This window comes from Miscanthus floridulus, chromosome 1, assembly GCF_019320115.1.
Source record: "Miscanthus floridulus cultivar M001 chromosome 1, ASM1932011v1, whole genome shotgun sequence".
Taxonomy (NCBI): domain Eukaryota; kingdom Viridiplantae; phylum Streptophyta; class Magnoliopsida; order Poales; family Poaceae; genus Miscanthus; species Miscanthus floridulus.
The window spans coordinates 108037683-108064644 of NC_089580.1; the positions used below are offsets into that span (position 1 = coordinate 108037683).

The 26962-nt window shown below is 43.2% G+C and overlaps 1 protein-coding gene and 1 pseudogene across 1 annotated transcript; both read right to left on the bottom strand.

The window, feature by feature from the left end:
- Nucleotides 1-233: 233 nt before the first annotated feature.
- On the bottom strand, nucleotides 234-5487 carry LOC136490767 (protein DETOXIFICATION 33-like; annotated as a pseudogene).
- Nucleotides 5488-8215: 2728 nt separating this feature from the next.
- LOC136490777 (protein DETOXIFICATION 33-like) lies at nucleotides 8216-12381 on the bottom strand. The gene is made up of 8 exons (XM_066486968.1): nucleotides 11824-12381; nucleotides 11147-11694; nucleotides 9698-9784; nucleotides 9506-9562; nucleotides 9137-9375; nucleotides 8890-9008; nucleotides 8674-8760; nucleotides 8216-8581 (listed from the first exon to the last, which is right to left on the bottom strand). Exons 1-8 carry the CDS (start codon nucleotides 12100-12102, stop codon nucleotides 8420-8422), a joined length of 1578 nt encoding a protein of 525 aa, XP_066343065.1. The 5' UTR covers nucleotides 12103-12381; the 3' UTR covers nucleotides 8216-8419.
- Between the last annotated feature and the right edge of the window lie 14581 nt (nucleotides 12382-26962).

A 26962-nucleotide genomic window follows, 5' to 3' on the forward strand; every position in this document is an offset into this window, starting at 1 on the left:
ATAATTCATCTTTTTCAATTTGTTTTTTCAGTCACAACAGTATTTTTCTCTCACAACAAATCAGCCAAGACAGTGTTTCTGTTTGTTTTTTCAACAAAACGAACGAGGCGTGTCTTATCCCAATAAAAAATTTATTTCACACGTAAACTATAAGTTTCCCGTGAGATCGGATTGATTTTTCAAAGGAAAAGCACATGGGCCGATTTTTTAAGGGAGTTTGTAAACTTGCCCAATTTTATACAAATTCGTTTTTTTTTTTGCCCATGATTTTCCAGTCCATCTTCGAGTCTTTTAATCCCATTTTAGCTGTCAACAACAATAAAATATTGCCTAAAACTGAATCAATATACTCTGTGATCATTCTGTGCGCAATAAGTCTACATTCTTGCTGTCCTGTGGCTGCGCCAACATTTTCTCTTGTGCAGGTGTCATCTGATCATCTGTATGTGGAGATTTCATCAGTGGTAGGTTCTCCTTTCCTCCCCATTCCGCCATTCTCACTTCTGTTAGTGCGGCCTGTAATAGTTACACCCAGTTTCATACATAACTTTTCAAAACACACATTCACCAGCTAGAAATTTTTTGAACAGGGTTTCCTCAAAAAGAAATTTTTAACAGGGAGTAAATGTAGTACCTGTTTATCCCAGTTTGTTGTGAGGATAATGGTAAGAAGTATAGCCATTTGGAGAAACGTGCCTATCAACATGCCCATCCATATGCCCTGCAAAGTTAAGTTGAATATTCCACAAAGAAATGAATACAAACATATATTGCTTCAGGTGATCAAACAGCATTGTAGTTAATTCTGAAATGGATACTTATTTTTAACTGAATGTTAGTTTACCATTGTGCCATGTTTTAGCTTGATGCCGAACAGGATACCCATTGGAATGCCCACTAAGTAGAAGCAACCGATGTTTATGAATGCCACAGACACTTGCCACCCTGCTCCCACTGCGATGCCTGAGAAAAAACACACACTGGACTTTCATATATGTTTTCATAATATACGTACTACATCAATTTGCAGGGAGCTGTGTCGAATTTAGAGCAAAAACGAAATAAAATTTATTTGACACCCTGCCATGCATGTGAAGCGGTACTACCTGATAGTACAGGACAGATGCTAATCATGCATACGGTCAGAGCGAGAAGAAGCCCCAATTTGGAAGATCCATGTATCACCTCCTCGCTGTCGCTGAAAAGCTTTGGCAAGCTTGTCCTCCAAATGAGGACAACGCCCATGAAGATTGGTCCCATGAAGATGGACGTTGATACTGCCACAAGCACTGCAAACTTTGTCTCCATGGGCCTCTTTGCACCCAGCTCGTTGGACACCCGAATGCTGGAGAGAGTCCACAACATTTTTTTTATTCAAATAGTGTAGCATGTCAATAATGTATTTGAACTTAATAATATCAAATGCGGCATATACCAATTGGATCTATTCTTGCATACCCAACTGCTGTGCTGAATCCGAATCCCAGTGCAACCAGTATTGCCATGAACTCGTAGTTGAGGCTGCAGGGTTTTTTTTTTTGTCACACAAAGATGTTGAAATCAATTTATAAATTATTTTATATAAGCCATCATTGTTATCTCCAACAGATTTATGATGTATAATTGAAAAAAAAGAAACACTCACCAGACAGACATGATATCGAGTTGAAGTTTGGCATGTTTGAGGAGACCCACGAGAATTAGAAGTGATGTGTTGTACCAAAACTCCAAACTATGTAATGTATACACAACAGACAGTAATGGTTGATTATAGTAATATAGCAAAACATGACAAAGGAACCATTTCCAACGGAGCACAACAGACAAAACAAGGAAAAAATGTAAAATCTAGAAAGATGCAAGCCGGCAATGACCACAACTACTACAAACAATTTTCAGAGGCGCCAGTTTTTCCAGAGGTGCAGTTCCATTAAGAACCACCTCAAGAAAGCCCCTGCTATGTTTTTTTGAAAGATCCAGATTGATTACCAGCATATATTAATAATAAGCAGAGATTGGACAAGCGCAAACTGCCCAACTTATCCTTTAGGTGGCAGACGGCCACATTAGGTTTGAAGGAAATAAAAAACTGCCTATTACATATTACTTGAAATTACTATTTCTATTAGTGGCGCTAGTAGTTTTGCTCCAGCCAAAGACCATAGGAGAGCTTCATCATGTATTTCCGCTAGCCTAGACTGTGGAGGTTTCAAAATTTGCATGAAAATCCTCTCATTTCTTTGCTTCCATAGTATCCAGATCACCAGTACTTCTAGGCTGTGTGCTTGTTTGCTCCCTTCCTGTAACCATTTCAACAAACCAATTGATTATGTTTGGGTTCAGATTTGTGTTGTTGGTCCACATGCTGATTTGGGTTGTTACTCCACAATCTATGATCTTTTACTGATGCTGTCTTGGTTGGACACAGTAGATTTTTTTTGTGCTACCTGTAACCATTAAGTGTTAACGCACTTTTGAAAATCGATTTACAGAGTCTGTTACATAACGTGACAGAAGCTGAACAATTTATGAAGTAGCGCACGTGTATCAACGGGGAAGTACTAACCAGATCATGACGGCCGATCCAAGCGACAGCTTGATGAAAGCGTCGATGTTGTTGAACGCATGCATAGTGAACCCCTTCCATGTGTCGGGGAAGCGGCCGCCGGTCAAGTACGTGAATTGCGCCGCGACAATAAGCCACTGTGAGATGTCGCCAGCAACAGCCGCCCCGGGCAGGCCGTACCCGAGCTGCCTCACGGCGATGTATGTGAGCATGGCGTGCACGGCGAGGGCCACGCCGGAGATGGCCGCCAAAGTCCAGACCCTGCTCTGGGCCCGGAAGAACATGAGGAGCGGGATGTCCATGGCGTGCGCGAACAATCTCGGGATCGCCCACCTGGCGTACTGCCCGGCGGCGCGCGACACATCGACTGGCTGGTGGAGGAACAACCGTAGGATCGGCGTGGCGAAGACGTACGCCGGTGCAAGCGCCAGTGTGATGGCACCACAGAGGATCAACGACTGCTGCGTGTAGGTGCCCAGCCTGTCCAGCTGCCCGGCACCGACGGCCTGCCCGATCAGCGTGTTCAGTGCGCTGCCCATGCCAAACTACATGCATATGTTGCATATTAGCATGCAAGTGAAAATCAATAGGGAACACAACGCAATTCCATTGCTGACAGCGGAGAACTCACCAGGAGTCCATAGGCAAAGGTATCCAAGATGTTCTCGGCGACGGTGACCGCTGCGAGTTCCACCTCTCCGAGGTGCCCAACAAAGGCGGTGGTGACAAATTCGAAGGAGAACTGAAACATCTCTGCAAGGAGCACAGGGAAGGCAAGGCTCCACAGCAGCCTTGATTCCTCCCAGCTCCGGCTCACAAGCCACTTCATGATAAGCAGCCCATTTGAGTTTTTGCTCATGCTGAAGCTCAATCATGCTTGGACTCGATGTCATGGGCATATCTATCTATTCTATAAATCTATCTATCGAGCATTGACTTAAGCCGCTGCGTGAGCCTGTGCCGCTCGTCGTCGACGTCTCTCGCCTATCTGGCGGCGCCCGCCCGAACACGTCTGCATCCCCCTTCTCCGACGCCTCCTACTCGTCACGCAGCAAAGAGCCAATGATCCTCTCCCTCCCTCCACCAACAATGGGGGCAAATCCCGCGCATCCCATGGCTCTCTCCCAGATCTCACGACGGCATGAGGCAGGCCCATGGTGGGGAGTGGCGCTAAATCACACGCGGCAGGTCCCACAGGCAAGATCTTTCCTCTGGTGAAGAGAGCCCACAGTGGGGAACGGCGCTAAAACAATTCGACTCTAACAGGATCATTTTTTTTTTTGAAACATCTTTTTAATATATATGAGCTGCAAATTATTCAACAAGCAGTATCCCAATTTTATTTTGGCAGATGATTATATGTGCTGGCAGCAATGAGAGCAATAGTGAGAGGCGGCAACTTCAAATGTGATATTGATGAGATCTAATCTATTAACAAATAGCGAGACACCTACTGTAGTGCAGTGTTACATCATACATAGTGCAATATGAACAATTGTAGATTGGGAACCATAATAGAAGCAATTGAACTACCAATAGATTTTTCAGTGGCTTAATTAATTTGAAACACAAACTTGGTTTCAAAAGCATACATACCTTTCAAACTTAAACAAAGCAGTAGGATGGGAACTACATACAGTCCAATATCTATTGACAACCTAAGCAGAAATGGACCCTATTTATATGCAATGATATTGATTTGCATTAGAGGTTCACTATCTAGTTGAAACATGTGTTGATTCGCAAAGGTGCAGACAATTTTTTGGAGGAAAAAGTCTACTCCACCCCCTCAACTATAGAAGGTGGTCTACATAACCCCCCTCAACTATGAAACCGTCTGTTTTACCCCCTGAACTTTCCAAAACCGTCTAATTTACCCTCTGGGCGGGTTTTCAGGGCGGGTTTGCTACAGTAACAGCGGGTCTGCTACAGTGTCAGCGTGTTTGCTACAGTGATAAGCGTACCATAAAAATTTCACCACAATTGGACCATAGAAGCTGCAGCTATGAATTATTCCAATTAATTACAGACAAAATTAGATTTTCCAATTAATCTAAAGCTACAAAAAAAATTTGTACTAAAACATACCGTATTATATATTCACTGTGTAAATCTACTCATGTGGAGTCCAATAAAATTAGATTTTTCATTTTACGATTTTTCTATGATTTACTATGATTTTTCAAAAATTCAACGAAAATAAACAAAAAAAAAAGAGAAAATTCAAAACACCGGTACTGTAGCAAACACGCTGTCACTGTAGCAGACCCGTTGTTACTGTAGCAAACCCGCCATGAAAAACCGTCCAGGGAGTAAATTAGACGGTTTTGGAAAGTTCAGGGGGTAAAACAGACGGTTTCATAGTTGAGGGGGTTATGTAGACCACCTTCCTTAGTTGAGGGGGTGGAGTAGACTTTTTCCATTTTTTGGATAGGTGACTAGTTAATTTTGCCTACATAAATCATTTCAAGTAGCACATGCCATTTCTTCAGAGTACACATGAATGCAAGATACAAGAAGCACTTGGAACCAAACAAATTGGAGAAGAACCTTCCCAGATTAAACAAAGTAGGTTAGTGTACAACACAAGGGGATTAAGGATGTGCATGGACATTGGACAAATTCGTCTTGCTGTATTGAAGGGACATATTGCTTTCCTGCTTGCCTCACTCAACTAGGCGCTTCTGATTGATCTACTGGTATACTTATCTTGATGTCTGCGGATATTAAAGGGGAAGCAAAGTAGTGTTAATTTCTACAGGGATCCGCAGAGGGATTGAAGTCCCAAGCGCCCATCAAGAATCGTGATCGCTTACCTGTGCAGTGGAGCACTGGAGCTCCATCCACCAGACAACACAGAAGGGGATCTCAAATCTATCCATCTTCTTCCATGGGGTTTGAGCCTTATCCTTGTATCTCAAATCGATTCATCTTCTTCCACCAGGGGTTGTCACATGCTCACATGGTGCACGATCAGATGTGGAGGAGTGGAGGATAGCAGACATCGCACGCGCCGGCAAAGGTCTCGTGGTAGGGACGGTCCACGCGCGGGCGGCCGAGGGCGGCGGCCACCTTCCCGCCGGCACCGAGGCCACAGGTGCCGTCCCGCGGGGGCGAGTGAGGTGGGCGGGCGTTGCCGGAGGCAGTTGCCAGCGTTCTGCGGCGGGCGGGCGAGCGTCGCGAGGAGGAGCTGAGCCCAGGCTGCGAGATGGTGGATAAGGGCGGGGCGGGGCAGCGGTGGGTTCGGGAGGAGAGCGCTGGGAGTGGGAGGGGGCGCAGGGAAGTCGGTCAGGCTATCTCCGACGACACAACTTAAAATACAAGACATATTCATATTTTAAATAACATTATATACAAAAGATTCAATACCTAATCGATATCTTCTCCAACAATCAGATTTAAAAAAAATCTTTTTAATAAATAGATTTCCAGAAGAGAGGATACCTATATTTAGGTTGTATCTCTCAGACAACTTAAAATAGGTCTTTCATATAGATACTCTGTTGAAGACTAATTTTAAATGTCTCGCCACACATTTTAAGTTTGGATCTTGTTAGAGACCGTCTCAGGGGAAAAAAAAATTGGGTACGGCGCTCCGTGAGGCTGCCCACTCCGATGACAAAAGGTGGCAGCCTCGGTAAAATTGGGAGTGGGAGGGGGCGCAGGGAAGTCGGTCAGGGAAGCATACTCGCAACTGAAGCTCCACATATCACGGGTTTATTAGGCAGGGAAGCATACGGAGCCGCGTACGGGAGTCACATACCCAATCTTGTTTCCTGGCACGCTGAATCTTTTTTTTAATAAGGACACACTGAATCTTGATTATGCTCTATTCCTCGTGAGTCTTTGTCCTCTGTCTCTTTTTCTCCCGCAGCAGCTGAACATGAAATGGACTTTCCTCTCTCCCTTCTTTTCCCCATCAGAAGAACACGAGCCTGAATGGTTCACTTTCAAAATTTACTATACCAAAGATTTGGTAAGCTATGGTTTTATTTAGTATTTAGTTTGCTATCAAAACTTACTAAACTCTCACATTTGACTTGCCAAATTTATGGTAATTTTTTTGTCCAACTTTTAGCTTGCTCAATTTTTGGCATGGCAAAATTTGAAAAGTGAACCTAGCAGGCTCCATCCCTTTTTCATAAAGAATAATTTAAAGGAATAGAGAGTTTTTAGATGCACCATAACTACGTAATCTAGCAAACTCATATCAAATTAACTAGCTAGAACTATGGAAAAAATTGGAGATCAAAGAAACAATCTGTAGCAGCAAGAGGCGATGTCGCGGACCACTGCACGACAAGGGGGAGTCGCAAGCTCGTAACCAGAGAGTGTGTAACTCAGTAACTGGTCGACTGGCGTAGCATACGTAGACCGGGAGAGACGAGCGCTGAGACTGTCACCTCGATGTTGGCTAAGCTAGCGTTTGGTTGGGAGTGGAATGTGGGACGGGATGGTCCCAACTCAGGTTCCTAGAACGGGATGGTATAGTTCTCTATTTGGTTGAGAAGTGATGTGACAATCCATTTTCTATTTGGATCAGGGACAACAAAGTGGGATCAGCTACTGATACGTGGGACCCAATTATCATTTTTTCTCATTTTGGTTCTCTCCTTACGTCTTCATCTCCAACCAGCAACCGCCTGTCCTCGCGCACGGACACGGCGCACCTCATCTCCTCCGTTGGTGCCTTCTTCCCTAGCCAGCGGCCGGCATTGCAGTGGGGCAGTCCGGTAGGCGACAGCGGGCCCATAGCTCCCCTGCGAGCTTGGTCGTGTAGCGGAGCCCGGTTCTTGTTGCCGCGAGCTTGCTCGTGTGGCCAGGACGGAGATCCCCCACGCCACCGGATCTTGTCGGTGTGTGTGGCGGGGCCAGACCGCCGGAGCTGGACCTGGCACTCGCCCGCACGACGGCTACGACGGAGGTCCACGCCCGGACCTCGCTGACGACCACCTTCTCTCTTCTCCTCCCCCACTGCCGGCATCGTTCTTCCACGCAAACAAGCCCACGTCCCAAGAGGGACGTCCCTGTCCATTGAAATTTGGGGGAAGGGGTTGCCCCGCATCTTTGCCGAATAATCCCCATCGCAGATGACTCTGCCCGAACTGCCTCCCAACCAAACGAGTCTAGGTCGGACATCTCACCTAGGACACCCCCATCCCGGCAACCAAACACATGGTAAGCCTTGGTGTGCTTAGCTGGGCTGTTGACTGTTAGGGGGCTTCTTGGCCTGTTTTAGAGTTCTACTATAGGATGGAGGCCTCGGTAATCATTGTGCTGTGCAAATTTCTATCTGGACAAAAGGAGGCACTAGTCTAGTTTCATCTCCACTAGTCTCATAAGATAATTTTTCATTCAGTGGATTCATTCTAGACTTATGTGAAGATGTGAACAATTATGGTTAATCGGTTAGCGATTCTTATACCTGATAGATATGAATCAGCAAACACACAAATATAATTGTATCTTTCACCTAAGAGTATTGCAGAGTATTATATTTATCCTCAGGAAAACAATGCATAATCAATATCAATAACTAACAAGGATATATCTGCTAATTAATATATCAACTAAATTAAAGTGGGGTTAAGTGAACTGATAGGAGTTACGATATGTGGAGAAAGGAAACAAGGAGAAAATAAACCCAAATCTTATGAAGAGGTAAGGACCAGCTAAAAATTATACTGAGGGAAATTCAATCCAAATGTTAGTTTATAGGTTTTTTTAGACGTACGTAGTCCAAACTTGAGGGAGTATTTGGAATTTTTCAGAAAAAGAAATTAGATTTATTGTATCATCCTACTAAACAATGAAGAATATTGTCTAGAACTGAAGTCAATATATATCCCGTGATCAATCTGTGCGCACTAATTCTACATTCTTCTGGCTGTCATGCTGCGCCAACATTTTCTCTTCTGCAGGAGCCATATGATTATCCGTATGTGTTGTTTCCATCAGTGGCAGGTTCTCGTTCTTTCCTCCCCACTCCGCCATTCTCACTTCTGCCAGAGCGGCCTGCAATTGTCACCCAGTTTCATAGTACATAGTTTTGCGAAAACGCATTCACCAGCTATTTTGACAGGGAGTAAATTAAATGTGGTACGTACCTGTTTATCCCATTTTGTTGTGAAGATAATGGCAAGAAGTATGGACATTTGGAGAAACGTGCCTGTCAACATGCCTATCCATATGCCCTGCAAATTTGAATTTTAATTCCACAGATAAATGAATACAAACATTGCTTCAGCTGATCAAACAGCTAGCATTGTGGTTAATTAATGCCGAATAAATAGATAGTGATTTCTAACTGGATTTTAGTTTACCATTGTGCCATGTTTTAGCTTGAAGCCAAACAGGATACCCATTGGAATGCCCACTAGGTAGTAGCAACCGACGTTTATGAATGCCACAGGCACTTGCCACCCAGCTCCTACTGCCACGCCTGAAATAAAACAGACAGGAATTTTCTTTCATATATGTTTTCACACATGTATGTCTAATTTAGACCAAAAACTAACTCAAACTCATTTGGCACCCTGTCATCATGCAAGTGAAGCAGTACTACCTTACCTGATAGTACAGGCCAGATGCTGCTCATGCAAACGGTGAGAGAGAGGAGATGCCCCAGCTTGGAAGCACCGTGTATCACCTCCTCGCTGTCGCTGAAGAGCTTCGGCAGGCTTGTCCTCCAAATGAGGACGACGCCCATGAAGATTGCTCCCATGACGATGGATGTTGATACTGCCACAAGCACCGCAAACTTCGTCTCCTTGGGCCTGTTTGCACCCAGCTCGTTGGACACCCTAATGCTGGAGAGACCACGGCATTTTTACTTGTCAATCAAATAATAATACATTAATGTAGCAATGCAACAATATATGTGAACTTAATAATCTCCAATGTTGCGTACTATATCAATTGGGTCTGTTTCCTGCATACCCGATTGCTGTGCTGAAGCCCAGTGCAACCATTATAGTCATGAACTCGAAGTTGAGGCTGCAGTAGTTTTTTTTTGTCAGAAGAAAGACGACGACGAAACCAATTCATAAATTAATCCATATATGAGGAATTATTGGTATCTCCAACAGATATACTACGTATGATTGTATAATTGCAATTAAACACACTCACCAGACAGACATGATATCGATTTGGAGTTTGGCCTGTTCGAGGAGACCCACGAAAATGAGAAGTGTTGTGTAGTACCAAAACTCCAAGCTGTGTGTATAATGCTTTTATCATAAGAACGAAGACTAGACCATATATAATTGCATAACATGACAAAGAAACCATGTCCAACAGAGCACAACCCACAAAACAAGGAAGATATATATGGCCTGTTTGGTTTCTACGAGAGCTCCTAAAATTCCTGTCACATCGAATGTTTGAATATATGAATGGAGTATTAAATATAGACTAATTACGAAACTAATTGCACAACTTGCGACTAATTTGCGAGACGAATCTTTTAAGTCTAATTAGTCCATGATTTGATAACGTGGTGCTACAGTAAACATGTACAAATGGTAGATTAATTAGGCTTAAAAAATTCGTCTCGCAAATTAGCCTCCATCTATGTAATTGGTTTTGTAATTAATCTATATTTAATGCTTCTTATTAATATCTAAACATTCGATATGATATAAATTTTAGGAGCGATTAAAGAACCAAACACTACGTGGTACTACACCTGTACATGTAGTATACTCCTACTAGTTAGCCTGCCCATATGGACCGTCACGCACGGCACGGCTCGGGCCTGAAAAAAGTACAATCCGGCTTTACTGAGGTAGGCACATCACGTGGTGCTAGCAGGGCCGTGTCCTGTGTGTTGTGCCACCCGAGTGCCCGAGCCTCAGCCCATGCGCAACATGGCCATGTTCTGTGTTATGTCTCTCCGAAGCATGAAGTTGCATCATGCAACAGCTCGTCATCATGTCACACGAGGATGGCGTTGGGCTTATGCTGATTTATTGTGAGATAAAAATACTATTCGTTCACTAAAAAGTACTGTTTATTGAATTAGTGCAGCAGACACGGCCGAGTAATAAAGATATAAGTAGCCGGAGACGCCAGCCTTTCAGGCAACTCGGAGGAGCCATTGTCGTCGGGAGCAAAGGTACCAGAGCAGGCGAACCTCTCATTCATAATGTCGCTGCTCCGCTCGGAGGCGAAGGCAGAGGCAGGGTAGGGCCGAGTATTGAGGATTGAGGTCAGAGGATCTAGAGGTAAGAGGGAGGGGGCCGGCCTAAGCACTTGTCGTACCAAGGAGTTGTGCCAACCTGCACGCTGGCAACTGGCAACTGGCAACTAGACCGAGTCGTGCATGAGGTGCACTGAACCCCGTGCATGTTCCCGAGCTTTATGTACAACTATAAATATCGGCTTAAGATTACTTAATTAGAGTGTTTTTTTAATAAAAAAATAGTAAATATACGTGCGTAATCTACCTTGAACTAAAAATGCTAAACATTTTTTTAACGGGGGGGAGCAGTACATATATAGAAGTAAAATAAATTTCTGGAAATAAAGCTAATAATCCGGGCCTGCAATGTGGATCGACGGAGAGTACAAACAAACCAGATCATGACGGCCGACCCGAGCGACAGCTTGACGAAAGCGCCGAGGTTGCTGAACGCGCGCACGGTGAATCCCTTCCACGCGTCGGGGAAGCGGCCGCCCGTCGTCATGTAGGCGAACTGCGCGGCGACGACGAGCCAGTGGGAGACGTCCCCGGCGACGGCCGCCCCGGGGAGGCCGTACCCGAGCCGCGCGACGACGACGTAGGTGAGGACCGCATGCACGCCGAGCGCCGCGCCGGAGATGGCCGCCACGGCCCAGATCCTGCTCTGCGCCTGGAAGAACATGAGCAGCGGGATGTTGATGGCGTGCGCCAGCAGCCGCGGGACCGCCCACCGCGCGTACGGCCCCGCGGCGCGCGACACGGCGTCGGGCTGGTGGAGGGAATGGTGCAGGAGCGGCGCCGCGAAGACGTATGCCGGCGCCAGCGCTAGCGCGGTGGCGACGCAGATGATCCACGACTGCTGCGTGTAGACGCCCAGCCTGTCCAGCTGCCCGGCGCCGACGGCTTGCCCGCTCAGCGTGTCCAGCGCGCTGCCCATGCCATACTGCACGCGCGCGCGCGCGCGGTGGATCCAACATGAGCAAGATCGATGAGGAAATCAATCACACAAATATACCCATTGCATGCATCGCTTGCTGCTCCGTAGCTAGGCACAGGAAGGAATTAGACGCACCAGGACTCCATAGGCAGAGGAATCCAAGATGTTCTCGACGACGCTGACAGCCGCGAGCTCCACCTCTCCGAGGTGGCCGACGAAGGCGGTGGTGACGAATCCGATGGAGAACTGAAACACCTCCGCCAGGAGCGCCGGGAAGGCAAGGCGCCATAGCAGCCTCGACTCCTCCCAGCTCCTGCTCACAAGCCTCTTCATCATAAGGGCATCCGGCCCATGTGGATGTGGGGGTTTCTCCGCCTCATGCTCGAGCTTGCTGCTGCCTGGACTCGATGTCATGGGGGCATATACTACTTTCTTCTACCAACAAGCTCGCGCTCTCTTTGCAGTTTGCTGCAGGCGCAAGGGATATGTAGTATCCTTTTCATTTCGATGACGGAAACTGCAACCGCCTGTGATTGCTCATGTTGCTCTCCTAATCTCTAGCTGGGAAACATCAGAATCCGTGAAAGATGTAGGCTAATTACTCTGAGATGCTATGATTTCCCCGTCCATGAATGTACGCATTTCTAGCACAAGGCAGAAATTTTTTGCCTAATGAAATCCTTCCAAGGCTTCCACTCCCTCATCATTTGAGTAAGGGGCCCAATAAATTAATGCCTGTCATTTATAGCATCATCAGTTACCTAACAAGGCAGGCATTAATTATGAGGGGCATCGCAATTATTTTCTCCTCCGTTTAAGAGCAAATTCAGAAGACGACCTCGTTCGCTAGTTTGAAATTTAGCTGACAAACACTGTTCCGGCTGAATTGTCGTGAGAGAAAAACATATGTTCGGCTGGTTTGATGAACAGTAAACTGAGAGGGGGAGCAGCCGGCTGACTGGTCTGAACCAGACCAGCGAACGGCCCCTATGGTCCTATTTGATTTACCCCATATTCGGCTTGTTTGGTTTGTTTTTTCAACCAGAATAGTGTTTTTTACACAACAATTCAGCCAGAACATTGTTTTTAGTCAGTTTCAGTCAAGATTCAGCAAGCCGAAGGAGGCATATTATCTTTCCCTAATGCTTAGCAACCGAGATTTTGGTGATAAAAAATTCCTGCAATAGTATTTTCATTAGTTATATCCAGATTTGAGAATGACCATTTAGAGTGCACAAAAAATATAGAAAACGGTTAGAGAATGGCCTTTATACAAATAGCTCTCGAAATGATGATTTAGAGAGTGAGTTTTAAAAGAGATCACAGGCGATGCTCTAATTTGTCATAATAAAAACCCTTACATTTGTCCATAGAGAAAGTAGCTAGCAGCAAACAATCTTAGAATCTTAGGAAGCCAGGGTGTGACATCATAGCAAACTCAGCGTATCTTAGTAGATTAGGTTTGTTAGGGTTGAAGCCTATTTTTTTTGAATTACACAGTACAACGTAGACGTTCATGTAAGAAAAATGGACCCTAGGTCCATTTACTTTGGATTTTGGTGTTTGATGACCAACACAACCAACTTAGACTAATGAATTTGCAAATGATTGCTTTGCAGTTCAATAGGGTGCAAGACGTGACTTGGACGAAGGCGACGTGATGATCCGATGATCAACACCACAAGCAAAACCCTAGAAGCACAAGAGAAGACCCAAGATATCAAGTAAAGTCCAAGCACGAAGATAGGAACCAAGCCGTACGCAAGATCGCGAAGAAACGAGCTTACAAAGGTGACCGGACGCTGGCGGAAAGTGACTGGACGCTCCGATCAAGAGGCTCGACAACAGCAGGCGTCAGTAGCAGCGACCGGACGCTGAGTACTAAAATCGACCAGACGCACCGATGCTACTGTTCATCATCACCGGCAACATATTCAGTACTGACCGGACGCTGGCGGCAAATCGACCGGACGTAGGACTACAACGTCCGATCGAGTACAGAAAGGATCCAGAGCGGCGAAATTGCGACCGGACACGTCCGGTGTCATGTGACCGGACGCGTCCGGTCAGGACGTGATCAGCGGCCGGTCAGTAGCAGAAAAGCGGGATTTCGTCCCCAACAGCTACTTTCTCAGTGGGGCTTATAAATAGACCCCCAGCCTGTCATTTGAAGTGTGTGGAGCTGAGGAAACATATCAAGGGTGTTGGTACACCATTTTAGTGATCTCCACTTGTATAGTGCTTAGTGATTCATTAAGTGATTATCGTAGGTGCTTTACGAAGTGCTTAGGTTGATTAGACCACCACTTATGCGCTTGCTCTAGGTTTAGGCCTAGTGTTTAGTGAGGTTTGCATACCTCTTACCACTCGGTGCTTGCGCGTACCATTATTGTACATCGAAGGCGCTTGTAGTCTTGCGAGATCACACCAACCGCGGTTGTGGTGTGGCCGCCACCGTGTACCGGAGGAAACAAGGCCCGCGACATTTTGGCCAAAAGCTTCATAGTGAAAACGGCGGGGAGCATCCGGGAGAGGCTTGCCGGAAGGCACGTCGGAGATCCACTTGCGCGTGGGGAAGGCCCGAGGCTATCCACGGAGTTACCCAACTGGGAGCTTGGCCCTTGCGAGGGATTCCTTCCGAGGGGCTCCAACTAGGACTAGGGGGAAGCTTGCGCGCTTCTCGATACCTCGGTAAAAATATCGGAGTCGTCGACGGAAGTTTGCATATCTCTACCTTGCTCATTAGCTTCTGCATTTACATTAATTACATTACTCCTTTTGCGGTAGAGATAGCAATACACTAGTAAAACCGTAGTTGCATATTTAGATAGTTTATCTTTTGCATAGATTTTGCTAGGATTAGAAAAAGAGGCCATAGTTTAGAGTTAGAGTTTTAAGTTGCCTAATTCAACCCTCCTCTTAGGCGTCACGGTTCCCTACAGTGGTATCAGAGCCAGTTGGCTCAATTTGGACCTTTGGCTTAATCGTCGTTGAGCCGATGCTATTTAGAGTGGTTGGGATGGATACCTCTAGGCCTCCGCACTTTGATGGCACTAACTTACCCTACTATAAAGCTAGAATGGCTTGCCACCTTGATGCGGTTGATTTGGGTGTTTAGAGAGTCACTCGTGATAGGATGAAACCCATTAAGAATCCTAATAAACCCACAAAGAGTGAAGAAAAGGAAATACATTTCAATGCTAGAGCTAAGAATTGCTTGTTTGAATCATTTAGCATGGATGTGTTTAACCAAGTGTCCACTTTAAATACGGCACATGAAATTTGGTTAAAACTTCAAGAGCTCTATGACGGCACATCTAATGTTCGTGAGCAAAAACATTGTCTAGCTAAATAAAATTATGATTCCTTTACAATGAATGATGATGAGCTTGTTCGTGATATGTATTCTCGTTTGAATCTAATAATCAATGAGCTCCATTCAATAGGATTAACAAAGCTAGATGATGCGGATATTGTGAGAAAGATCATCTCCGTGCTTCCACAAAAGAAATATGCAAGCATCATCACCATCCTTCACAACATGGAGGACTTGAGCATCATGACCCCGACCATAGTCATTGGCAAGATAGTGGCATTTGAAATGTCACGCAAGATAGGTCAAGAAGAAGCCTCTTCATCAAGCAAAGGCAAAGCTCTCACATGTAGCGAGAAAAAGAAGATAAAGGGCAAGTAAGTTGAGAAAAACTCAAGCTCAAGCTCCTCAAGTGAAGATGAAGAAGAAGATGAGGATGATGATGATGATGATGATGATGATGATGATCAATCTTCCTCCTCCACCTCTGACCTTGATGAAGAATCAATCAAACTTATCAACAAAGTAGAGAAGATGATCCAAAAGCTCAATGTCAAGGGTGTGCCCATCCAAATTCACGATCTCATGTTCACCAATCAAAGAAATGAGCAAAGAAAGAGAGGATGCTATGGATGCGATGAGTTGGGGCACTTTGTGGAAGTTTGTCCAAACAAGCCCACACCCAAGACAAAGAAGAGGGCATGCAAGAACCAATCCCTCACATCAATAAGGTCATGGGATGATTCTTCAAGTGAAGAAGAACACCATCACAAGAGACGAGGCCGCAAGCACTCATCATCAAGCTCCTCTCGTATGTGCCTTATGGCACGAGGTAACGAAAGCTCATCCTCTAGTGAGAGTGATAGTGATGATGAAATGCCTTCTTATGATGAAATTGTGCAACAAAATCTTAATTATGCTAAAGTTTGCACTAGTCAACAAAAGAAGCTCAAAAAATTAAAAGAAAAGCTAGATAGTTCACAAGAAGCATACAAAACCTTGCTTGAACAATATGAAAACTTTGCTAATCTCAATGTTGAACTATCTACTAAAATTGAGCAACTTGAGGCTAGTGCAACAACAAATGCATGTACAATCAATGATGAGCAACTTGTAAAGAAAAATAAAAAATTAAAAGAAAAGTTAGTTAGATCACAAGATGCTTATAAAAGTTTGCTTGCTAAAATGGAAACCATGTGCAAACATTATGATGATCTAACTAATAAAGTTGCTAATCTTGAAGCTATCGGTACAACCCCCACCAAGGCATCTAAAAGTAAAAGTTCTATCTTTAACATGCCTAAAAAGGATGCTTCTACTTCTTGTAATGATTTATGTTTAGACTCACCCTTGTGTAACCAAGTTTGTGTCGAGAAAGTTGTTGTAGATACACACACACAAGAGGTTGCAGAGGAGAATGAGCAACTCAAGCAAGAAGTAGCTCGCCTCACCAAGGACTTGACTCAAGAGAAAGGCAAGGGAAGCCAACCCAACTTCATCAAGATAACACCGTCAAGGGAGTGAAGAAGCTTGATGAAGGACAAATCGTGGTTTGCTACGTGTGTCACAAGGAAAGACACAAGTCCTATGAGTGCAAGGTGAAGAATGGGGGAGGAGTGAAGAAGAAAGAGAAAAAGAAAACAAGCAAGCTTTCCAACACCTACACCAACAAGGTGGACAAGAAGGCCTCCACACCTTATCTCTTGAAGAAGAAGAAAAATGACAAGGTGGTGGCCATCAAGGTGAACAAGCAAGCCAACAATAGGGTCAAACGCTTTTCGGTGCCAAAGGAGATCATTTCAAACATGAAGAGCACCAAGAAGGTTTGGATCCCGAAAGAGAAGTGAGAAATCCAATGGACTTCGGGGAATTTGGAGACTTGGTAAAGTATGGGTGCATTTCAAGGGGTGCATCATGATGGACAAGATCATTGCCAAGTGGGTTACTAAATACTATGGACCCAAATTCCCCTTCCCATGTTAGGTAACTAGATTCAATTTGTTTCAAGTGGTACTAGATTTAATCTCCTACAAGTGGCATCTTTAAGCATCTAGTTACTCTTTATGCCTAGGTTTGCATTTGCATGCTTATATCTTTTGTTATGCATACACTAGGTATATCTTATGGTTGGCTTGCTCGGTTTCATTCTTATCCCTTGGAGCAATCCTACATGGTTTAAAATTGCTTAGGAGCACGGCACATAGCTTATCTTTCGATTGTTCATCTAATATGTGCCAAAGTCCAAATTTTAGATAATTTCTCCCGAATATTGCCCTCGAAAATAACTCTCACATTCATGTGATGTCATCTTTCAAGTGGTATTTTTTATTCTAAAATCAATGTACATGTTTTCTACAAGTATTTCATACTTGTGTGCACAAATTTAGGGGGAGGATACTCTACAAGTTGGATGCTTTGAGACTAACACCTTTTCAAGCTTATGATGTGTGTAGTAGTCTCATTGCAAGGAAAATGGAGTCCCCGAAATTAAGCATCATACTTTAAATATCCACCACCTATTGCAAGTGGTAGAAATCAAATTGGTTTCCACATGTGGTATTTCTAAATGATATCATCATATTGATTTTATTTTGATATTTATATGCTTTCTTAATGCATTATATAGATTAAATTCCCTTGAGCAATAATTTGCCAATTATGCATATGGTTTGCCTTCTACCATATGTATGCATATATTTAGGGGGAGCTTAATCTATATAATGTGAGAGTCAAATTTTGTGACCTATTACACTCTACACACAAAGGATCACAAAGTTTGACCCTCCCTTGTGCTACTAATGTCTTCCTTTTTGGTGTTTGATTCCAAAGGGGGAGAATTTAGAGGACCAAAAGCAAGCATTAATTTGTAGGACCAAAAGCTAGATCATAATAATTTACAAGTGGTATTGGTCTACAAGTGGTAATGGTCCGAGAAAGGGAGGATAGTGGATTATGGATTAGTCTATTTAAAGGGAAAATTTGTAGGAAGCAAGGCTTAAATCCATAATGCCACATGGGGATATTTGCAAGGGCAAGATAAGTTTTTATGTGGTATCCTTTAGTTTTACAAGTAGTATCTTTTTGCATCATATAACCTTGCCCCTTGCTAGCATCATATAACCTTGCCCCTTGCATTGCATCCTAGCAAGTAGGTAGTTTTCAAATTTCAAAATTCTATTATTTGCTTGCTTTGGTCGTATTGTCATCAATCACTAAAAAGGGGAAGATTGTAAGGAAAATGGACCCTAGGCCCATTTACTTTGGATTTTGGTGTTTGATGACCAACGCAACCAAGTTGGACTAATGAATTTGCAAGTGATTGTTTTGTAGTTCAATAGGGTGCAAGACGTGACTTGGACGAAGGCGGCGTGATGATCTGATGATCAACACCATAAGCAAAACCCTAGGAGCACAAGAGAAGACCCAAGATATCAAGTAAAGTCCAAGCACGAAGATAGGAACCAAGCCATACACAAGATCATGAAGAAACGAGTTCACAAAGTTGACCGGACGCTGGCAGAAAGTGACCGAACGCTCCGATCAAGAGGCTCGACAATAGCAGGCGTCAGCAGCAGCGACTGGACGTTGAGTACTAAAATTGACCGGATGCACCGATGTTACTGTTCATCATCACTGGCAACAAATTCAGTACTGACCGGACGCTGGCGACAAATCAACCAGACACAGGACTACAGCGTCCGATCGAGTACAGAAAGGTTCCAGAACGTTGAAATTAAGACTGGACGCGTCCAATGGCATGTGACCGGATGCTGGCAGCGTCCGATCAGTTGATCGCAGCTCTAACGGTCGGGACGACCAGACGCGTTCAGTCAGGACGTGATCCACATCCGGTCAGTAGCAGAAAAGCAGGATTTCGTCCCCAACGTCTACTTTCTCAGTGGGGCTTATAAATAGACCCCCCAACCGGCCATTTGAAGTGTGTGGAGCTGAGGAAACATATCAAGGGTGTTGATACACTATTTTAGTGATCCCCACTTGCGTAGTGCTTAGTGATTCATTAGGTGATTAGCGTAGATGCTTTGCGAAGTGCTTAGGTTGATTAGACCACCACTTATGCGCTTGCTCTAGGTTTAGGCCTTGTGTTTAGTGAGGTTTGAATACCTCTTACCACTTGGTGCTTGCACGCACCATTGTTGTACATTAGAGGGGCTTGCAGTCTTGCGAGATCACACCAACCGCGGTTGTGGTGTGGCCGCCACTGTGTACCGGAGGGAACAAGGCCCGCGGCGTTTCGACCGGAAGCTTGATAGTGAAAACGGCGGGGAGCATCCGGGAGAGGCACCGGAAGGCACGTCGGAGACCCACTTGCGCGTGGGGAAGGCCTGAGGCTATCCACGGAGTTACCTGACCAGGAGCTTGGCCCTTGCAAGGGATTCCTTGTGAGGGGCTCCAACGAGGACTAGGGGGAAGCTTGCGCGCTTCTTGATACCTCGGTAAAATACCAGAGTCATCGACGGGAGTTTGCATATCTCTGCCTTGCTCTTTAGCTTCCGTATTTACATTGATTATATTACTCCTTTTGCGGTAGAGATAGAAATACACTAGCAAAACCGTAGTTACACATTTAGATAGTTTATCTTTTACATAGGCTTTGCTAGGGTTAGAAAAAGAGGCCATAGTTTAGAGTTAGAGTTTTAAGTTGCCTAATTCACCCCCCTCTTAGGCGTCACGGTCCCCTACAACCCACAACACGCATGCACATTCATCCCTATGAACACACGTACACAAACGTACCCTATGAGCATAGTCAAAGGATTGAGCTGGCAGATCTCGAGATTCACAAAGTCACCGCGGGTGCCTCGCAGTCGATGGGAACATCGCATAAGCCTATCTATTTGAATTCAAGTCAACTTAATATTGGTCCTTGTATTTTTTAAATTTATTTAAAGATTTAATATTATTATATCTTTTAGTGGTAGGCAATGAACCCATGACATCAAAATAACTATAATAGTTTCATTAGTCATAAGATCTGCTGATCTAGCCTAGCCTTTTAGAGAGATCATAGGTGCAGAGTATTTGTGCATATATGTATGTGAGTATCTGCATTATTTGTGCTATATTTAAATACAAGTGTGAGATCATAAGTACACAAAAGCAACCTTAGCAAGCAGTTCACAATCTTAGCAGTACATAGCTAGAATCCAATGGTCGTATAAGGTTTCAAGGAGATGTACATGGGTGAGCAATACTTGTTGCTTGCTCAATAATATATGAACTTTGCTTAAAGAATTTCTGGTCCACTTGGCTTCAATAAATCATGTCATCTTGTAGAGTGAATTTTTTAATTTAAATTAAGGAAATTTGCCTAAAGAATTTCTAATTTACTTCGTCATCATATTTTAATTTAAATGCATGAGCAACCACTGAACTTATGGGTCCATAAACTTATTAAGTGGTGCATTGTACAATGGTTGCTATGGTCCAGAGAAAGACTTGTGGTGCACCATTTAACAAGTTTAGCTACGTGTGGTGTATCACTTAACAAATTTAAAGACCAAGAAATATGTTTTTTAGTTTGTGGACATAAATGAAACCCTTCACAAGTTTAGAGACAACCCATGCATATAACTCTTTTGATTTTTAGAAGATTAATTAGTTTCCACATTCTTGGTATAATTTTGGCATATGTTTTCACAAATATCAGATCAATTTTTTGGGTGTACATTTGGAATTTAATAATATAATATTTTTTATAGGATTAGAAAAAGTCATCATGCATGTTCATGTGCTAAACATATCTAGGGCCTCTAAGAGCATCTCCCAGAGCCTTTCTAAAACCTACTATCTAAATCATCATTGAGAGAGTTATTTGAGTAAAAATCGTTTCCTATATCTTTGCACTCTCTAATAACTTTTCTATATCTTGTGCGTACTTTGGAGAGTCATCCTCGCTTTCTATCTTTGGCTAGCGAGAAAACCGGAATATATAGAGGATTTCTATATTTGGATATCCAATTGAAGAGGCTATTGGAGGGTATTTTTTTTTTACCAAAATCTCTGTTCCTGTAAATTATGAAACATATAAAGAGTCTCTTGGAGTTGCTCTAAGGGTTACTTTGTGGCTATTTTTGTGCAGTTCAAATTGGACCTTTTAGAAATGGACACAAGGAGAGAGAACATTATATATAGTGTCTCTTACAACTAAGATCCCAAGTAGCTGATCATTTGACAAAACAAGTGTTCTTGAACAGCAAATGTAATGATCTGAAATATTCATTTTGATCAAGGAATTTAACTTTTCACCAAAAATTCATTAAAGAACATACACACAACATATTTGAAGTTATTGTTTTAGGTGATGCACAAAAATTTGGCAGGAGAAATACACAAAATTTATGATATTAAAGTTGGAAGTTAATTGCTGAAATATAATTCATTATGAATTTATGATTGTTGTCCAAGTATAAGCCGCAAATATACTTCCTTAGTTTCATTATACTCCCTCCATCCTAGAATGATAAATAAATTTTATACATGAAAAAAGTCAAATTTAACAAACTTTAACTAATTAGTCAAATTATATAAAAGTTTTGTTAGTGTTTTGCACCATCGACTTGTAAATTTAGTTCATGAGTAGGGATTAGATAGGTTAACACATAGGACACAAAAGTTTATACTCATTTAGGCGAGACATTGTTGGTATTTCTTATGCTCAAGTGATTAATTCTGCAAGCGCACAAATACCGTTGTAGCACTTTACCAGGAAGTATTCCAAGGTATCGTATTTGTTTTATCCGCAGAGCAGCGGTGATTAAGAATATTAATAAATATGTGACTTGACTGTTGACTATATCACAATTAATATACCAAAATCTAGTTGGGGTAAATGATACAAAGGGGGTAGTATGACAAACACAACGGAGTCCCACTAAGATATATGTAGATAGCTAGCCTAGTTGGGAGGCCAATGAGATGAGTGTAAACATCATTAGTTCTCTATTACAATGGTCTAAGCAAACATACACCAAAATATATAACTAAGTACATCTAGGTACTAGTGATCACACACCAAACATATGGGAGGGTAGACCTGGCCGACAACAAAAATAGGTGAGAAGGATGTCAAACCCTTCTTGCAAAGAACTCTACGATTTAAGAAGTCACCTAAATATGGTGGACTACAAAGGTCAGACAGGGCTGTCACCACTTGCTAACTACCACAATCATGCATGGGGTGAGCTGCAAACCAAGGTATCCAATAGCCTAGAGAACATTTATGCTATGGTACAGTACTCTAACCCCATGCGACATAGGCTAGAGCAATCAATACGAGCGAAGTACCAATGGAAAGTTATGATAGTACTAACTAGATACTAGCAATGCTTTGAAGCTTGATCTACTTTGCCTCGTTGGTAGGTTTGAAAATGGTATGGATATTTTCTGACCATATATGAGACCGAATCCGCTTAGAGAGGTTCAGATCTGTCCGTATCCTAGTCTGGATATTCAACATCCGATGTTGTATCTGTATCCAAATATTCAAATCGCATATCTATGATGTTGATATCCAATCATATCCTATTCGGCATGGTTGACACTATTCATATTTGATTCCAAATCCAAAAAAAATATGAAAACAAATGTAATATCAGTGATATCTGTCTGTATCCGATCTGTTTTCATCCCTACTCGTAGGTGGTCCTGTATATCTCATTACCCTCTAGAAGTATGTCCCATATCAGATCTATGAATGCTTTGAAGCTAGTCCATCTAGTGGAAGGTTGCCTTAGACTACAAAAGATTAAGTGATGTTAACAACTTTGTTTAATTCTCCTTGCAACTAGGATATACAGTGTCACCTTCATATATTACACTAAACTTTTCAGTTTCTTCAACACCTTATTGGTTTAATTATTGTTTGCCAGCGAGTAACACAACATTTCTCCCATGTCGTTGCCCATTTGTGCTAATTTTTAGATGTTATCAATGATGTCATCATCATAGTGGTCTAAACCCATATCGTCTACAACCGTCCATGCCTATATATAGAACAATGCGTTCATCAACACGCTTGTTCTCACATCTATATCGATCATTAACACCTTACTCACCATGCTTATTCTAGCATCTATAGTCATCCATAAATCCTCAAATCATCAGATGAGAATGCACTTGTAATAAACTCAATACAATTCCACACTCTTCATTGTTGTTGACACAAGGGAGATAGGAATGAGGATGGGAGATATAGTGGGGCTGAAATGATGATGGATGCGAGAGGTATACACAACCATATAGTAGAGTTTAGTAGTAAGGGGATCATAAATGTAATCAACAACACTTCATCAAAGAGAGTTTCATGATCTATGTTAGGACACATCGCAAGCAATGATGCAACAACACCTTCTCCACCATTGGAAGATACAAGGGAATGATCTATAAATAAACTATATTAAACATTGAGCATAATGGAAGTAAAATTTATGAGTACAATAATCCAATAACATCGAACTACAATGAAGAACATATTACAGAAGTTTTTGTGTTGTATTACCTTGCAATTAAAATGGAGCTCTTGAGGCTTGTTGAGTGACTGCAAAAATTAATTATAGAAGGAAGGATGACACAAGGGCAGCACTGAATAAGATTGATCAGAAGTGAACCAAGAAGAATAGATTGTACAAGCACATCATAACATGGGATTATGTAAGGAAAGTTCAATGCTTTTCCATAGTTGTCAACAAGAGTCACTTCAAAGGTGAAGATCTAGAGAACATGTTCTCACTAGGAGCATTGATCCTCTAGCAAGAATTGATATATACATAAATTAGGGCATTTGTTAGATGTAGAAAGTTGCATTGGAAAGAAATTGGGCTGGTAAGTACTGACCTCTCACCATAGGAATGGAGCAAGGCTACACTGAGTAGTGTCTAATGCAAGTAGTGAATTTGTGTATGATGGGAGCTGAAGAGATTGGTGATTGCATGCAGAAGCTGTGGCCTTAGCTTCTAACATTGTGTAGCAATGTGCACTAGTTCAATAGTGGCGCACGGTGCCATGTGTGAGTGCTAGTAGCATGCTCTTTGTGGGTAGAGCATACAATGTGGGTAGTGTAGCGCTGCCAATATGTGTGGGGCATGCTAGTGGAGGAGGACCGAGTGGGATAGGGATAGCGACACAGAGGAGGCGGGGTGGCAAAAGAGAGCAAAACATGCATTAGGATGAATTCTTGAAATGTGTCTAGAGTGGCATCCAACAACTACCACATATGAGACGCATCCTTAAAGCATGTTTGTGGGTTTCAAGGCATTAGAGACATGTCTTCTTTAGCCACATCTTTTGATGGCATTCCCTATAATCTAATATAAGGATATATTGAAGCGCGTCTATGATAGGAATGAACATTAGAGACACATCTTACTTGGCCCACATCTTTTATGTGATCCCTTCTCACCCATCAGAGACACATCATAATTCACCTCATCTCTGATGATAGGGGATCACATCAGGCATGTTGGTGAAAGCTCTAGTTTGGTTTTGGTGAATTAATGAAACCCTAAGCGCTAACACTTTGCTTTAAGTGAACATGAGATAGGGTAGCACATTTCAAGTGGTGAAGCAAATGGTGAAGATCATGATGATGGTAGAGGCCATGGTGATGATCAAGTGCTTTGGGCTTGAAAAGAAGAAAGAGAAAAACAAAAAGGCTCAAGGCAAAGGTGTATTTGATAGGAGCTTTTTGTTTTGGCACTCAAGACACCAAGCGGGTGTGAGTGTGTTTAGGATAGATAGCCATACTATTAAGAGGGGTGAAACTCGTATCGAAATGCAGTTATCAAAGTGCCACTAGATGTACTAAATCATTGCATATGCATTTAGATTCTAGTGAGTGCTAACACCCTTGAAAATGTTTGTGAAAATATGCTAACACACATGCACAAGGTGATACACTTGGTGGTTAGCACATTTGATCAAGGGTGGCAAAGTTGGAGAAGTGGAGGCACTATTTTTTAGTGACCAGAAGCTGCTCTGGCAGCGACCGGACTCTGTGCCTACGTCCAATCTTCACTACGCAGTGAGGGTTGCATTCGGTCCTTCGACCAGACGCTGAAGGACATAAGGACTAGATGTGCAGGGGGTGCATTCGGTGAACACTGACATAACGTGGAGGAGTTGGCCAGAGAGGACCAAACTCGGTGCTACATCCGGTCGCCCCCGAATGGACACGTCCGATCATCAAAAATCCTCTCTGGTGCCTTACTAGACTCGACCGAACTCCACATTGTGCAGCGTCCGATCGACTGACTGGTGTGTTAGGTCGTTGGTGCGGTGGCATGGGCAAGTGCATGAACGGACAACGTGTTGGCAAGTCCGGTCTCGGCGCAGTGCGTCTGGCCATCACTTAACATGTGAGGGTTTGAATTTGACCTTTGAGATCATGAGGATGAGGTTGAAAATAGGGACACGTGGATTGCTCCCTACGATCGGATGCAAGGCATTGAGTGTTCGGTCACCTGGACCGGCGCGTCCAATCACCCCGAGTTGGGCTCTGTGTTGAGCCCAATGGCTCTATTTCGTGGGGGCTTCTATTTAAGCCCATGGCTGGCTCTTGCTCACTCTCTTGACCATTTCTATTGAGAATACATCCTAGTGAGCATAGCCAGCACTCTCTAATTTTCCTTGCTTGATTGTGATCATCATCTAGTGAGATTTGAGAGCATCCAAGTGCATTGTTTTGAGTGATTGCATCTAGAGGCACTTGGTGATTATGTTTCGCTGTGGATTTTGCTTGTTACTCTTGGTGGTTGTCGCCACCTAGATGGCTTGGTGCAGCGAGGATCATCAAGCAGAGGAAGGTGATTGTCTCCGGCTTCGATCGTGGTGATTGTGAGGTGTTCTTGACCTTTCCCCAGCGGAGAGCCAAAAGGTACTCTAGTGAATTGCTTGTAGCTTGCGGATCCCCATCTTGTGTTGGTTGTGCAGCACCCGATTACGAGTTAGGCGTGTGATGCCTATAAGCAAGTGAAGCTCCAAGTGGGTGAATCGCTACAACAAGGACTTAGCTTGCCAGCAAGCAAGAGAACCTTGGAGATAAATCATTGTGTCATCAATGTCTCTGGGTTTTTATTGTGATTGATTGATCATCTCTTGCCACGGCAGTATAAACTTCACTACCACTCTTGTATTTACATTCTTAGTGTAGCTAAGCTCTTTAGTGTAACTAGTTTTGAGAGCTACCTTGTGTCTTTTCTAGTTTGGTTAGTGAGGCTCTTTAGTTAGTCTTTGAGAGCTTACTAACTTAGTGGTAGTGACTTAGCCTTATGTGTGACATAGAGACTATAGCAACTAGAATTATAGTTAGGTGGCTTGCACTTTTAGTAGGCTAGCGCAACACTCGCTTCACCTCATAATTGTCTAACCACTTGGCTTAAGTGTTGTTGCAGAAATTTTTAATAGACAATTCACCCCCCTCTAGCCATTAGGACCTTTCAAGTGGTATCAGAGTCATGGTCACCGTGATTTGAGGCTTAACAACCTACGGTGTGAAAATGGCTCAAATCAACAACACCAAGAAGCCACCCTAATTTGATGGCTCAAATTATCCATATTGGAAGGCAAAGATGACCATCTATATAAGTCAATCAATAGAAATGTGTGGAAGGTGGTGGGGACCAAATTTGAGGTAGCTGATCCGAAGAATCCCACTGTAGCCGAAGAAGTGTTGCTCCAAAACAATGATATTGCTCTTAGTTCCATTCATGATGCATTGGATGAGAGAACATTTGAGCAAATCAAGAACATTAAGATAGCTCATGATGCATGGAAGAAGTTGGATGAATCATTTGAGGGCACTCAAGTGGTCAAAAGGTGCCAAGGCATACATCCTCAAGGAGAAGTTTGCAAGCTTCAAGATGAAGGAAGATGAGAGTGTGCCAGAGATGTTCCATAGGCTTCAAGTGCTTGTCAATGATCTCAAAGCACTTGGAGAAGAGGTGA